Raw genomic sequence first — 15,337 nt, forward strand, 5'->3', positions numbered from 1 at the left:
CCTTCATTGACTGGCCACTCCTGAGGGGTCCTTCTTGATTCTGACTCCCTCCTCAGGGCCACACACTGGTTTACCCAAGGCTCAGATAACAGAGACTTCTTAAACATCACTCAAGGCTGGGTGACACTGGTCAGATGTTCTCTGAGCATGGTGACAAGAACTGGACTGGTTGAAGACTCATTGCTGTACTATGAGATGGGGACAGGACCCCAGATATAAGAAAACGGGCCTGGGAAGAACAGGTGCCCAAAGGCCCCTATCTCTGAAGACATCGGGAATCTGTTGCTCAATATGAGGATGGTCCCTGCCACTGTTGATCCACTGTCGGTGTTGGGTGGGCAGCAGTTCCTGCTTCCCTTCCACTCCTGGCCACACCTGAAGCCCTTCTTCCAGCTCCCTCCCACTCCTTTCCTTACCTCTCCAGGAGCCCCAGCTCCAACTGCAGAAGCCTGCCTCTCCTGAACTGGGGGCCATGGACCCCTTTCCCAGAGAAGAAGCTGACTGATGCCAAGGTTTGGCTAAGACACTGCAGAAGCGTCTCCTGCTTTCCACTGCCAGAAAGTCCCCACATCACCCCAAAATGCTGATCAACAGGCCACAAGACTGGTCTTCAAGTGTCCCATACTGGCAGAAGCCCCAGGCAGAAATAAAAGGGACAGAGGACTGGCCGGGGGGAATGTAGTGGTTAGTAGAGAGGACAAAAGAGCCCAGGGAGGTGGGACAGACGCTGCCAAGCTAGTGCAACCAGAGGGAACAAGAAGGTCTTCGCCAGGGTCCCACTTGAGAGTGAGCCTGAGCTTACACTCAGACTTGAGGAGGCCAAGGTGACAATACAGCAGCTTTATTAACCAGACTTTTCAGTAAGAACACAGTAGAGGTGGGGCCTGTACAATCCATCTGGGCCAGGGATCTGGCTCTCTAGAAATGAATCTGGGCACCTCAGCTCTCCCCTCACAAGCCCCTGGAACCCAACTCCACCCCTGCTCCACCCTTCTGAAGTGAGGGACTGCAGGGAACAGGAGGGAAGTCCCAGAGAAGCTGGGAAGGCCTGGCGCAGGGCAGCATGGGCGCATGCCTGTCCCAGCAGCTGACAGGAGGTGATTCGTGCGGGGCAGTGGAGGCGTGCAGGCAGGCAGTGGGTGGCCAGGCTCACCACACAGAGCACTTGTGGGCCGGGTTCATGGGTGAATCCTTGGGACAGTGGAAGGCCCGGCCAAACTCCTCGAACTGGGACACACTGCCCAGCACCCTGGGGTGTGGGGAGAGACCCTGATGGTGTGGGTCCCAATGGTAGCTCCCACCCCCACTCCTGCTCCCACCTCATACACAGGGAGGGGATGGGGCCCAGGCAGGCGGTGGGGCATACCGGTAGTGCTCAGGTGCGTGCTTGTCAGTCAGCACCTGCAGGTAGATGGACTGCGACCTCCGCTTGATGCACCAATTCTAGGCCCCCGAGTGGGTAGAGGAGAAGAGAGGGGGAGATGGAGGCAGGCATCTACTGTCTACCTTCATCTTCCACGACAGGACTTAAGGTCTCCATCAGAATCCCTAGGGCCATCACCTCTGAGGAGTGATGGGAGACAAGCTGGATTCCAGGGATGGTCACTCAAGACCTAGCAAGGCATGACTGGGACTGATCCTGTTTGCTGTTTCCCCAGCCCTGACCCCTACCTGGCCCCCCACCTGACCCACCTGGGCAAAGGCAATGAAGAAGAGCTGGTTGTGTGTGTACTTGAGGCGGTGCAGAGGGTGCTCAGGGCCGTGCTCCCTCACCCACTTCTGATAGGCCTGGGGGTACACAGAGTGGGGAACGGCTATGCCCACTTGCTCTGGACACTGCCCCTCCTCCACCCTCCAGCCAGTCAGCTCCTCCCCAGGATGCTAAGCTCAGGAGGCCAGCCCCTTCCTTACCCATCCAGTTTTGGACATCACCCACCACGCTGTGCTCCCAGCCTGGTCACCCTCCGTTGCACTGTACTTGGCAGGCTGACCACATGCCAGCGCCAACCCTCCAGACGGCCCTCCCTGCTCTCCTGTGAAGAGAGGGTCTGTGCCTCTTTTTCCCAGTGGACCCTGTGCCAGGCACAAACCCTGCCCCTGTCCAGGCCAGAACTCAGCAAGATGAGGAAGGAGGAACTTCTGTGTCTCTAGTCGGGCTCCTCATCAGCTCCCACCCATCCCCCAGCAGGGACAGAGGGTAGGCAGAATGGCTCACATAGTAGGCCAGCTTGAGGCCGCCCATGTCTGCGATGTTCTCACCAAGCGTGTGCTTCCCATTTACCTGCCAGAAGGGAAGAGGCAGGAGCTACATGGGGCCTTGTGCAGACCTGGCTACCCTGGGCCTCTGCCCCTAACCCCAACCACCCTCTCCATTCCAAGAGACTTTTTAGAAAAGCCTTCTCCTCCCACCACACACGTGTATAGTGTGATTCTGTGTGAACTCACTAATGCCTGTGTGAGTGCACACAAGTATGCGCACTCCCAGTCCAGGATGAAAGGGCATGAAAGACAGGGGTGGAGGGGGGTCTCACCCGCTGGTTGTAGACAGTGAAGTTGTCGTAGAGGCGGACAATGCACTCAGCCTTTCGTAGGAAGCGGCTGTAGGAGGCTTCTGTCCACCAGTGCAGCAGGTTCCCAGAGCGGTCATACTGGCCCCCTGTGGGCAGTGGGTCAGCAGGCTGAGACTGAGCCTCATCCCAGAGCCAGGCTAGACATGGAGCCCCTGCTCTCCCCTTGCCAGCCCCAATCATCCCATCATCCACCAGCTTCCCACTGCCTGTGCTCCCCCTCCCCCGGCCACTCTCTCAGGCTCCAAAAGGCCTCACCCCAGTCATCGTAGCCATGGGTCAGCTCATGCCCGATGATGGTGCCAATGCCCCCGTAGTTCAGAGACCTGGACCACAGCAGCAGCATCAGGCCCCAGCCTTGTCTGCCCTCTGAGATCCCCATGCTTCCATGTCCCTGAAGGCCATCATCCAGGCAAAGAGGTGGCCATGAAGGCGACACAAATATCTATAAGATCCTGGGCAGACATCCCTCAGCTTCCTCATGGGCTAGGAGAAAAAAACTCAATGCTCCCTGTCCAGTGCCTCTTAGAAAACAACATCTAACAAAGGTGTGGGGGCTGTGAGACAGGAGACAAAGGAAACTGAGGTAACTGCATGGGGATTTGGTCTCCTTCTTCATCACTAGAGTACCCCCCACACCCCCACACAGGTTCCTTCACTTCTATAAAAGCGCAAAACGGCTGGTGGGGGGGCACCCAGGAAGTTAAAAAAAAAAAAGATCTACAAATTCTAAATAACCAAGGATGAAGTAGAACTGTGGGGACTCAGCCCAGCTGGGGAACAGTAAAACCCCCCTGCCCCAATCTGCAGACAAGGCCTATGAGCCTGGCCTCACCCCTCAATCACATCTACTTACTGTGGGAAATCAGGATCATACAGTGTGGGCTGCAGGATACCAGCTGGGAACACTAAGGGAAGAGTGTGGTCAGAAGGACATAAACCATTTTCAGGCCCTCCCCCTGTCAGCACACACCTCCTTACCCATTTGGTTCTTATTGGGTAGATAGTAGGCATTGAGTGCCTGTGGGGGGAGCAGCCATCTGTGGAGGGAAGCTGCAGTCAGCAGTGGAGTCACACACTGCCTGGATGACTCTCACATCTTAGCTTTTTTTAAATCAGTACTGGTACTTGAACTCACACTTGCTAGGCAGGCACTCTACCACTTGAGCCATGTCCCCAGCCCTTTTTGCTTTAGTTATTTTTTGAATAGGGTCTCATATTTTTGCCCAAGCCCGCAAAAATAGGCCTTGATTCTCCTATATATGCCTCCCGCATAGCTGGGATGACAGGCGTGAACCACCTCATCCAGCCCCCAAGCCTTTTTGAAGGCAATGCTGATGGTCCAGCCACAGGAAGCTTCTGACAGTGTGGCCTCTGGGCCACCACCCTGCTGATCCCATCCCAATGGCCTTCACAGGTCCATGCACCCCACACATAAGGCTTTGAAGTGGTTTACCCCACCCCTGGTCTTGGGAAGGGGCCCTCTCCCACGCGGTCCTTCCCCAACCCCCAGCTTGGGGCCAGGCACCCACGTGGACTTGTCCACTTCCTGTCGAATCTTCTTAACAGAGAGCTGAATGCTAAAGCGGATGCTGTTCAAGATGTTCTTAAAGTAGGTCTTCTCATGGACCTCAAACTGCATGAGGGATGAGCAGAGTTCAGCATTGGGCCAGGGCAGGGCCAAGCCATTAGCCAAAAAGCTGTGATTCCCGCTGTGTCTGGGGGCGGACTTCCACGGGTCCGGGCCAGACGGGGGCTACCTCATATTCCTTGTCCACGGCCTCAGGTTTAAGCAAGAAGTCTGGGTAGCCGACCATGACCATCATGTACTGGAGCTGTGGGTAAGAGGGTAGGGGGAGTGGCCCAGGTCCTCTGAAGACAGCCCCCTCACCGCCAAGGGAGAAAGCACTAGGCCAGCTTGGGGGTTCCAGTGACCATAGAGCAGAATTTGCCAGGATGTCATTCCACAAAGGCATCTTTGTCTCTTTTATTCACTCTTGTTATCCCCAGTGCCTGGCACTCAGTAGGTACTCAAAAATGTTTATGAACCCACAATTGGGACTCAGGTTCCATCTCACCTTGGCCCGAGCTGCTGCCTTGGTCTGGGCGTCCATCCAATCCAGTTCCTCCAGACGCTGGCCCAAAATGTACTTGATATCTTCCACCAGCTGCTGCACCTACCAGGTCATGGGCCGGGCAAGTCAAGGGTAAACCATGAAGGCTTAAGATCTGGTCCCAGCACCTAGCAACTAAGGTATTCCTATCACCTGGTACCACTTCATAGGCTCAGAGCACCAGCGAGACATCATAGAGGTAGGGGGACCCACAGTGGGGAGCACCAGCTCCATGACAATAAGATCCAAGCTGGAAGGAGGAAACTGACCCACAACAGTTCTGTACATTCCTATGGCCATGCCTCCTGAGTGTGGCTAAGAAGGGCAGGCAGGGGCATAGCAGAGAAGAGCACCTGCAGATGACAACGCTTAGTCTTCTGGGGAAAGAAGTCTGATGAGGAGTATCCTGGAGCCTAAGACACAGTTAAGCCCTAAACTGAGTCTGGGGCCCAAGTTACAGGGGAGATGTAAGGGGCCTCCAATTCTCTATAGCAAGTTCAACACTTGACCCCCATGCTGCACCCAGGGCAGCCTGACCTTGGCTTTGCTGGCAGCTGAGAAGTGCTCATGTACAAACAGGGCACCAAGAGCCATGCCAAAGTGGCGGTTGGCCTGGCCCAGGCAGACTCGGGCCAGCTCCTGGGGCTTGTCACTGCCCTCCATCTCACGGGCCAACTCATGCAGTGCCTCACGGAATGGTGGTGACAAGTGCTCACTCAGGACCACCACCACACGCCACACCAAGTAGTTGTGCAGGATCCTGGGGGACAGGTGAAGCAGGGCGTTGTCAAGGAGCCATGCAGGAAGACTACACGAGGCCTGCCCCACCAGCATGCTCTCATGCTGGGCTGGGACCCGGTACCCACCATGCCCAAATAACAAGGGGTGAGAGGTCAATCCAGGTAAGCAGAACCACAACCTGAAAGATCCTGAGTCCCAGTCACAGAGCCTCTGACCAATCAATGAATGGATCGGCACCGTCCCCCCTTTCTATGTGGTGGGAGACTGGCCAGATTCCTGATTCAAACTTGGCACCCATGAGTGGTCCTGGGATAGAACAGCCTGGGCCACACCTTCCCTGGGAGCCATTCACTCAGCCTCCCCATCCTTACGGGGATGCCTCAGACGGCCCAGGATCACATGGGGCAGGATGGAGCACCAGCCTCTGAACCTGAGATCTAGACTTCTACTCCAGTACCCCACTTGCCTCCCCCCATATGCCTTCCGTGTGACCATTCAAAGGTCATCAAGTAGATAGGGCCAGGGGGGGTACTGAGGCAAGGAGCAGGGATAGCAGTGGTGGATGACCTGCATTCGCACCTGTGGGGGGTTGACCTGATGAGTTGGGACACCTGCTGCATGTAGTCTGTGGCCAGCAGCACCACCTCCTCATCCTCTGAGAAGTCCTCCTGGAAGATCTGGTCCAGCAGCCACTTCCACCGCAGCTGTGGGCCCAGGGCAGGAACCACAGAGGACAGGGAGAGTTCAGGGAGGGCAAGGAGAGCATTAGGGACCCAGGTGCACGAAACACCCGGGGATAATGACCTCCGAATCCCAGCATGCTTCCCAATCACCTGCCCTCCAGATCTGAATCACACTCACATGGGGGGTGAGCTTCTGTAGCTGCCCCAGGGTCACTTTATGGTACATGGAGCTCACGTCTCGCCGGAGGTCATCATACTCTGACACTGTGATCTGGGGTGGAGAGCACAGTGGACTCAGTTGTGCCCCTTGCCCTCACCCAGGATGGGGCAGTCCCCAGTCCCATGGCTTACGTTGGCAAGCCGCTGCTCCAGCTGCAGGATCTCCTGGGCCTTCTGCTCCACAGCATCGGCTCCCAAAAGGCTGAGCAGACGCTCCATGAACACCCTGTATGCCGCCAGGATCTGAGCCAGGACAGGGGCTGTCCTCAAGAGGGGGACAGACCTAGCCAGGGACCATCCCTGCTGGGGCCCCAGCCTTCCCTGCGGTCCATCCCACACTCAGGCACCTTTTCACTCTCCTCATCCTGAGCTAGGTACAGGGTCCTCTCTGGCAGGGTGAGCCCATCCTGGTCAATCTGGAGAGGAAGGCAGGGATTCCAGGTCAGAGGTCAGTGTGTCAGCTTCTCCAGACAGACTTCCCACCCCAATGCCAAAACAGTGAGGACCTGCCAGACATCCACTGTCACAAGCCCCAGCATCACACAGACAGTAGCCTCTTCCTGCACGCAGGGCAGCTGGTCAGAGTCCCAGCCCCCCAGGCCCAGCCTGGAGACTCAAGGCAGAGGCCACTGCCTACCCCTTCCCTTTGCCTACTTGTGGGGACATGCGCGGGCCCGTGCACTGGGAGTTGGGGGTCCCTGGCATTCTTGGCCTGCCCTTGCCTGGTCCCTCACTGCTCCCACAGCCCGCGGGAGGGCTGGGAACTGTGGCTCCCGCCGCTCCACTAAACACTGCACTTCCTCCCGGGCAATGACTTGCGCCCTCCTCCCGCCGGCTCCTGCCGGCTCGCCATCAGCTGCTGTCGCTGCCCTGGACACGCGCCCCGGCTTCAGGGCCGCGGGGACACGCCTGCTCCTCGCAGCGCCCAGGGTCCCCCGCCCCCGGCGAGGTGCGGGGACACTCACGCGGATGACGTAGCGCGAGGAGTTCCTGTCGTCCAGGCTGACGGTGAGCGAGAAGAGCGCGGCCGCGCTGTACACGCCCTGCGCCTTGTACAGCAGCCGGTTGAGGTCCCAGCGTGCCGCCGTCCCCGGGCGCTCGGCCGCGCCGCCCAGGTCCCAGCCCCCGCAGTCCTCGATGACCTCGAGCATGGGCCGCGGCCCGAGCCGCTCGATCTCGCGCATGTCGAGGCACGAGCGGAAGAAGGCGCGCACCTTGCGCTGCGCCGAGCCGCCCGGGCCTCCCTGGGGCCGCGCCAGCAGGCGCCGCAGGCGCTCCTCGTTCTGCTCGCCGATGGCCGCGATGGTGCCATAGGTGAGCTTGTCGTCGGGGATGGCGTGGCGTCGCAGCCAGCCGCCGCACGCAAACGAGTAGAAGTCCTGGCACGGGTCGATGCTGGCGTCCAGGTTGGCGGCCAGGAAGCGGGCGGCGCGCGCGAAGGCCTTGCGCTCGGGGCAGCCCTCGGGACAGGAGCCGCCGCCGCCCGCTGAGCCTGGGCCCAGGTACTTGAGCGCCAGCATGGCGGCCAGGATGGCGCACAGGCCGGCGGCGAACACCAGCCCCGACAGCAGGCACACCTCGCGCCGGTTCCAGCGGGGCAGCCCGGCCCGCGCCCCGCCTGCGCTGCGCCCTGCACCCCGCGGGAAGCCCGGAGGCAGCGAAGCCCCGCGCGCGCCCCCCGCGCCACACCGGCTCACGTACTTGACCTCCTGGAACTCGTCGTAGTGTGCAGTCATAGAATATGGGGCCTCCATGGCGCGGAGGTCAACGCTGCACAAGCCTTGGCTAACTTGGTCCCCTACAGGATGATGCTTGGGGAGGCGGCGGGCCTCCTTGCTGGCCTGTGCATGTCCCCAGGTCCACAGCTGCGGGAAGGACAGAGACAGGTTCTGAATGGCTCTGCATCCAGAAGGAATCCAGGGTGAGGCCCGGCAGAGGCCTAGTTCCAGAAGCTGGAGGCCTTCGGGTCCAAAACCCTTGGGGCCTGGCCTCTCTTTGCCACCCTGGGAGGAGGGTAGAGGAGAGCTCAAAGTGACCACCACCTTTTGCATGCACAGTGGAGTCTTTTAACCCGCCTCCCTCCTCTCCTCCATCTCCTGCACACCGCCTTGCGGACTTGAAGGGCCCCTGGCAGAAGGCAAGAGGGGTCTGGGTACGTGGCCTGGCACACAGTAGGACTTCATTGGCAGACTATTGCTCTTGCCTTTGCTTTTTCTGTCCAAAAGCTGCTTCAGCCAAGGCCAGGCGAGGGAGGAGGATAGCGGAGACTGGAGAAAGGAGGTGTGGCCAGGGGCGCATCTATGCGGACCCTGAAACTGCCTTCAGCTCTGTTTTGAAGAGAGCTTCAGCTCTCTGTCACTTCAGACAAGGACACTCAAGAAAACCACCAAAGAACCAAACTTTGTCCTCGCAGAATTCCGCAAAACCACTCCTCCTAGCATGGTCTCTGGCTCCTCCTCGGTGGCCCAAATGCCCACCACGTTCTTCCCCCAAAAGGCAACCTCCATTCCAAGATCTGGGAGACATTCCTCCTCCCCCGATGGCCTTGAGGAACAACCTGAGATAGGTTTCATCCTCTGCCATCCGTCCCCACCCCGGTCTACTCCCGACTTCAACAGGTTCTCCCCAGAACCCAAACTTAGTCGGAAGTTTCACCCCCAGCGCCTTTGGAGCCCCGGGCTCAGAGCCTTCTGCGCCGTGCCGCGCAGTCAGCGGATCCGGGGAACCAAGTTCCGGAGTCACAGCCGCAGCCGCAGCTGGAGCCAGAGCCGGGAGGACGCAGACAAAGCCGCGAGGCTCAGCGCAGCGGCCACGGTGGCTGTGAAAGTGGCTGCAATGGTGGCCGCGGCGGCAGCGGTCTCGAGCGCCACTTACCCGGCAGGTGCGCGCCTTTGCCGGGCGAGCACCGATGGGTCGGCCCTGAGCCGGAACCGAGCGGAGCGGGGCGGGCGGCCGCTCTCTCCGTGCGCCTGCCGCCTCCTCTGCTGCCGCGCCGAGCCTGCCGCGCCGCGCCGCCCGCCGGCCCCGAGGGAGGGGGCGCGCCGGCGGCTCCACCCTCCTCCGCCCGCCCTGCGCGCCCCCTCCTTCCTGCTTCCCTCCTGGCTACCTGTCAGCTCGGCGGCAGCGCGGAGGTGGGGATCGCGGCCGTGAAGACACTCTCCTGAGGGTTGTGCACCAGCTTTGGGCTCCGTCCCGGGAGGTGTGAGTGTAGCTGCTGCTCCCGCAAGAAGGGTCCCTTCTGATGCGGTGCCTTCACTCAGAGCCGCGCCGCCTACCAGCCCACCCGAAAGGGGCTGAAGCTGGAGATCAGGAGGCGCGTGGGCCGTCCCAGACGAGCTCAGCCCAGGGAGGACTCGGTAGGGCTGTGGGGAGGCACGGATGGAGAGCCTGTATCCGCCCTGCACAGTGCCTGGCACAGAGCAGCCTTTAATACCGAGACTTCCTTATCCTTTTCCTTTTAACTCCTGCCCACAGCAGCCCACGTCTGGGGCTCTGGTTGGCCGAGCTCCCTTCATCCAGCCCCCAGTGGGGAACCTGCAAGAAGAGACTGAGGCTGCGACTACCAACCTCCCCAACCTTGGTTGGCCCTGGCCCAGGTAGGGAGAAAAGGCCTAGAAAGGAATGGTGCAGACATGGAGGGAGAAGAGCCTGTCCCTCTGCCAGCAGCCTCAGACCTCGGACAGATCCCGAATCTCAAGACCTCGGTTTGAGGCTGGGTAAGGTGAATTTATCCACTCACCCTCTTCCTCCAGGTAGACTCGCATTTTCAACGGAGGACCTCTCTCCTGCCGGGAGAGTGCCTATTTCTGCCTGCCTCCTCACTGCACCCACAAGGGCCTAGCCCACATGCAATACTGATAACTAGGGGCTTCCTGGACGAATGATACCGTTTCTGGAGTCTCTGCTTTCTCTGACTGGCTCTTCCCACCTCTTCTCCCTCTATTGCCCCTCACCAGGGACCCACACAAATCACCAGCACACCCAAGTCTTAGGACTCCTGCCTGCAGAACTGGCCTAAGCAATGTTTAAAACAGCCATGGAGTCCCATCTGATAAAAGCATGACAAGATGGGCAAGGATTGGCCCACTATCCTGTGCTCCTCTCCCAGGGCTGCTCATAAATCAGCTTCTGGACCACTGGTGGCTGTCCATCTCTCCATCCCTAAGTCCCTACTCTGGATATTCTGCCTCTGGCTCTGGCCATCCCAGGGTCCTCCTCTGCCCCATGCGTTGTTCTCAGATCCAATTAATTCTACAGAGGGAAGATGGAATTACGCAAAATGTGGTGGTTCCATGAGGGGGAGGGGAAGGGAGGGCAGGGCGGTGGCAGAGTGGCTCTTTGTGCTTTTAATCTGCATTTTCCCCTCAACATTCTGTCTTCAGGAGGATAATTTTCCAGCCTTTTCAGGCCCTGATTGGTATCATTTCTCCAGCAATGACAGCTTTTATTTTCCCCGAAATGAATGCCGCGAAATTTCCAAGAAATATAAAAATGGATATTGTCTCAGGAAGCCGACTCTCCTCCAATAGCAAGGCACAGAGGCAAATATGCTTCCCCAGGGACTCTACTCCAGCCACTGGAGGACAGGGGACCCAGGCTATCAGCTTCTTCTCTCTACCCCTCCCTCCCTCCCAGGTCAGCTTTTGACTCCCCTTCTGGTCACACTCAGCTGCCATTGATCTGTCCATCTGCCTCCTGACTCCAGCCAGGCAGCCCAGCCTGGCTTGCTCCATCCTGTCTACCTGCTCTGCTCAGTCTCATTCCTACACTCAGCCCCATGAGGCTCCCCCAGACTGACCCCAGCGCTGAGCGCAGCAGCCAGGGCCAACTGGAATTGGCTCAGGATTGGGTCTTCTAACCACTCAGTCTTAGTTACCTCTACCCAGTCTGCCCATAAAAAGAGGGGCCGGAGACCACCACCTTCACTGTCCTGCCTCTTCTCAGAAAGAGAAAATGAGGACTGGGTGAATAAATGTCTGTTGGAGTCTGACCTTCAGCTCTCACACTCTGAGATTTCCAGAGCTCCTCCCACAAATGTCAAGGTGACCCCATGACTAATGAGCAAGAGAATGACATGACACAGCTGAGCCCAGCTATGCCCAGCCAACAAGCCCTGAGGTAACTGGGTCCCCAGCTTGGGGTGGAGGGAGGCAGCAACCAGGGTTGTTGTAGAAATAGAAGATATGGCAGGGGGAAAGGGGGAGATGGCAAGCTGCTGGGGGACCCAGCCCTCAATCCCCACCCTGACCAAAGGCAGATCCTGGCCACCCTGCTTAACCTGCTGGATGGACCATTACTGAGGCTGGGTTCTAGGGAAGGAGGGCCCGGCAGCCCAGGCTTCTGGCAGTCTTTGGGGACAGCAGTGTTGACACTAAGGACTCACATGTCAAGCATTCACCAAGTGAGGTACCATGTGCCTCACCCTAAAAGAGGACTGCAGCCTTAATCCAGGCCAGCCTCACCCATCTGAGCTTTGCTCTTGCCTGCACAACATGGAATAGAACTCCAGCCCCCTGCAATATGTCAGAGCAGGGAGTCATCTCTGCAATATGCCCCAGCTTCCCCCACCCCCCACCCCACCACCCCCGCCGGCCAGCCAGCCTGCTGCCTCCTGGCAGTTCTGTGGTGTCTTCTGGGCCACGATCAACTTCCTGCCCTCTGCCCAGCCTCCCTGGGCTCATCCATCCATTATTCACAGCACAAAATGGATTTTTAATTTGAGAAATGAAATGATTCTCCCAAGTGGCTGGTGTGGCAGAGATGGGTGGAGAAAGGTCGGAGCCGTCAGGCGGCTGTGCAGGCTGGCTCAGGCTCTCCTTGGAAAGGTGGGGGTCCACAGACCCACGTACCCTACCACCCAGCCCTGTGCCTGCACTTACCCTGTTGCTGTGACTGACCATTTGGGGTAAGGGGTGCCCATCAGTTCTACCTGGGCACCTGGTAGGGTCTGGGAGGGGACTGGATCCTGTACTCTACTTGCTCTCAGAGTCCTGTGCCAGGTTCCTGGCCTGGCCCTTCACCTCCCCAAACTTCCTTACCCTTACTACCTGACCTCCCTGAGTTTATCTCATCCAGTATTCACAGCAGAAAATGGATTTTTAAAAATTACTACTTTTTTTTTAAGGCAGGGTCTCTCTGTGTTGCCCAGGCTAGTCTGGAACTCCTAGGCTTAAGGGATTCTCTTGCCTCAGCCTCCCAAGTACCTGAGAGTACAGGCATACTGCACCACAGTGACTTGTTTTGTTTTGTGTTTGGCAGCACTGGGGTTTGAACTCCGGGCTTCATGCTTATTAGGCAGGCATTCTACCACTTTAGTCACTCTACCAGCCCTGTTTTATGTTGGGTATTTTTGGGACAGAGTCTCACAAACTATTTTACAGGCTTCGAACCTTTGAACTGTGATCCTCCTGATCTCTGCCTTCTGAGTATCTAGGATTACAACCACTAGCACATGGCACAAAGTAGATTTTTAATGTGAGAAATGAAACGACTCACCCAGCTGGTTGGGTGACAGAAAGGAAGGCCAGAGTCTCCCCAACCCTATCCAGACCCCCGGCTGAGCTTCTTTGCAAGACTCTGATGCTGGGCCTTCTCCAGTTTAGTTGCCTCTCCTGGCCTCCATCCCTCAGAACCCATTCCTTACCCCTCTCGAATGACCTCACCCACCTCCTCGTGACCCTCGAGACAGTGGCCACTTCTACGTCCTTTTCTGCCCTTCTTAGTCTGTTTCTACACCCTCTCCCTCTCTCTTCCCTTTGTAGTTCTGATTTATTTTCATTTCCCAGAATGTATCTGGCTCTGTCATACCTCAGGGCCTTAGCATTTGCTGCCTGGAACACCTTCCTCTATCACCTCTTGACCAATTGCCAGTCATCTTTCTGAGCCACTTGGGAGTGGCTTCTCCCATCTGGTAAGGAGCTGTCCCAATGAGCTGGTGGTTTGCCCTCCCTGGACCCTCACTACACTGGCTGCAAAGATCTCCCCTGTGCCAGAATCTCTAGTTCTTCCCACTCAGGTCCCATAATAGAGGACACATCTGAGCAGCTCAGGCGACAGCTATGATCAGCTCATGGAGACCCATGTGTGAAGCACCCCCCAGTTCAAGGTCTGTACCAAACCCAGTACCCACCTGCAAGACTGCCTAGGTCTGACCTCCTGAACAGGGCTCTCCTTTGGTCTGGCACCCATCAGCCCAAAATGAGGGGCTACTTCTCTCCTCCTTTGCCCCCCTCACTTCCATTCCACACACACACCCACTCCTCTCCGTGGTCACTTCCAGATCCATGTTATATTTTATATAGGAAATATGTAAATGCGTTTTTGTTTCAGAAGAGGACCAATGTGAAGGCCCCTTTCACCTATCCCGTCCCAAGTCTGCCTTAAACACAGGGGGTCTATGATCCCCTGGTCCTGTACTTTTGAGATCTCCTTGGTTCTAGTGGTTCATGCCCTGCTGAGTGGCTCTCCTCAAGCCCACTGTACCTCTGGTGCAGCCCCACCTCTGTGCCTTTGTCCAAGCCATCCCCTCCTGCCAAGGGCCTCTCCTCAAGCCTTGTGTCTCTCCTTTAGGCATGTCTTAACTTTCTGGGGCTTCTGGCAGGCTGTGCAGTTCCCCCACTGTGGAAGTGGGCTCCAGGGCCTCTCTTCACAAAGAGATGTGTGGTAGGGATGGTGCTCAGCCTGACTCTGTTGGGCCAGGCCACAGCTGTGGGCAGAACCACATGCCACACTCTGGGCCACACCCTCTACCTGCTTCTCCATACTTAGTCTCTCCCAACCCATCAAGGGAGCCCTATTGTTGGCCTCAGTTCACACAGGAGGAAACTGAGATCCAAAAAAGGCAAAGACAGCTGCCCAAGTTCACTCAGCTAGTAAGTATGGGAGCTGAGATTTGAACCTGGGTCTCTTGCCTTCAGAGTCTCAGAGACATGCATTCTATAAGAAACAGGATGAAAGGCCAGCTCCTTAGGAAGACAGGGCACTTAAAAACCCAGGTGACAGGCCAAGGCAGAGCCAGCTCAGTGGTGACCTCAGGCCTGGGAACTGCGTTGAAGATGCTGAGTCCAGCATAGGGCAGGTGCTAAGACTGGCTTTGCCCAGAGACCTCAGGAGGAGTTTCACGGCCTGCAGCTGGGACCTGGCCTTCTGTCCAGATGTCCCCACTTCCAAGGGCTCTTGCCAGCAAGGGCTATCTGAAGTGGCCCAGCCATTTTCTGTCTGTTGCTCTGGATACATCCTGTACCAAATTTGTCCCCACCTGACATTGTCTGTGACATGGTGCTTTTTCCAATGACGTCTCTCTTCCTCACTTGGAAGCAGATTTTGCTCTATTCCTACCCAGCAAGGCTTTGGCACCAGGCAGGGAGTCAGGGGTGGAGACAGGCTGATGGAGCCAATGAGGCAATGAGGGACCAGAAGGACAGTGGGTGGAGAGTCTGAAGCCTGCAGACCTACAGCTCTGACATCCAAGCCCCTGAGGCCCACCATGTGACAGAGAGGCAGACAGGCAGCTCGGTAACCACTGCAGGCAGGGGACATGGTGGCAAATGGGGTGGTGGGCCTCAGAGCCTGTAAACCCCTTCTTGTGAGGGTTACTATGGCCCTCTGCTATGACTGCTTGGGACAGGCAGAGAAACCAATGGGACCTGAAAGGAATCTTCCTTGGCTCACTGGGTCCCTGGGCCTGAGGTCCCCTCCTCCAGCACTCCATCATCATTTCAAGTGATTGGAGCTGAAGGGGATCGTTAGCTAATTAAAGCTGAGCCACTAATTGTCCCTTGTGAGAGAGAAAGCAGGGCTGCAGAAGGGAGGGGACAGAGGGGCTCACGAGTCTCAGGAAGTTTGGCACAGGGCCCTGGTCCTGAGTGGGCCTCCTAGACTATTTACGTGTGTGTGTGTGTGTGTGTGTGTGTGTGTTTAGGGAGGGTATTGCCAGAGACTCCATAAAGTAGAAAGAAGACAAGATTCCAGGTTTTGACTAACCATGGAGTGCCCGTGTACTATTGTGATTGCC

General features: G+C 57.4%; 1 protein-coding gene across 2 annotated transcripts; it reads right to left on the minus strand.

Annotated features, from left to right (window-relative positions):
* Window positions 1-831: 831 nt before the first annotated feature.
* On the minus strand, window positions 832-9,736 carry LOC109692281 (endothelin-converting enzyme-like 1). Of its 2 annotated transcripts, none has more exons than XM_074069565.1 (18): window positions 9,431-9,736; window positions 7,290-8,189; window positions 6,672-6,740; window positions 6,457-6,567; window positions 6,284-6,376; window positions 6,002-6,126; window positions 5,219-5,441; window positions 4,646-4,744; window positions 4,328-4,402; window positions 4,100-4,203; window positions 3,549-3,607; window positions 3,424-3,475; window positions 2,826-2,893; window positions 2,532-2,656; window positions 2,216-2,281; window positions 1,693-1,788; window positions 1,367-1,443; window positions 832-1,249 (listed from the first exon to the last, which is right to left on the minus strand). In XM_074069565.1, the coding sequence occupies exons 2-18, from the start codon at window positions 8,076-8,078 to the stop codon at window positions 1,150-1,152; spliced, it is 2,331 nt and encodes a 776-aa protein (XP_073925666.1). In that variant the 5' UTR covers window positions 8,079-8,189; window positions 9,431-9,736; the 3' UTR covers window positions 832-1,149. The 2 variants fall into 2 exon arrangements, with proteins under 2 accessions (XP_073925666.1, XP_020028395.2); XM_020172806.2 differs by lacking the exon at window positions 9,431-9,736 and adding an exon at window positions 9,199-9,307.
* Between the last annotated feature and the right edge of the window lie 5,601 nt (window positions 9,737-15,337).

Source organism: Castor canadensis, chromosome 4 (genome assembly GCF_047511655.1).
Source record: "Castor canadensis chromosome 4, mCasCan1.hap1v2, whole genome shotgun sequence".
NCBI classification, from domain to species: domain Eukaryota; kingdom Metazoa; phylum Chordata; class Mammalia; order Rodentia; family Castoridae; genus Castor; species Castor canadensis.

Bases quoted from the DNA above. Each gene is read 5' to 3' on its own strand.
- LOC109692281 (XM_074069565.1), bottom strand. From the start codon at position 8,078: ATGGAGGCCCCATATTCTATGACTGCACACTACGACGAGTTCCAGGAG. The intron at 6,741-7,289 runs GTGAGTGTCCCC...CTTCCTCTCCAG, and splicing joins CCTCGCGCTACGTCATCCGC to ATTGACCAGGATGGGCTCAC. The intron at 3,476-3,548 runs GTAAGGAGGTGT...CTCTTCCCTTAG, and splicing joins ACCCAATAAGAACCAAATGG to TGTTCCCAGCTGGTATCCTG.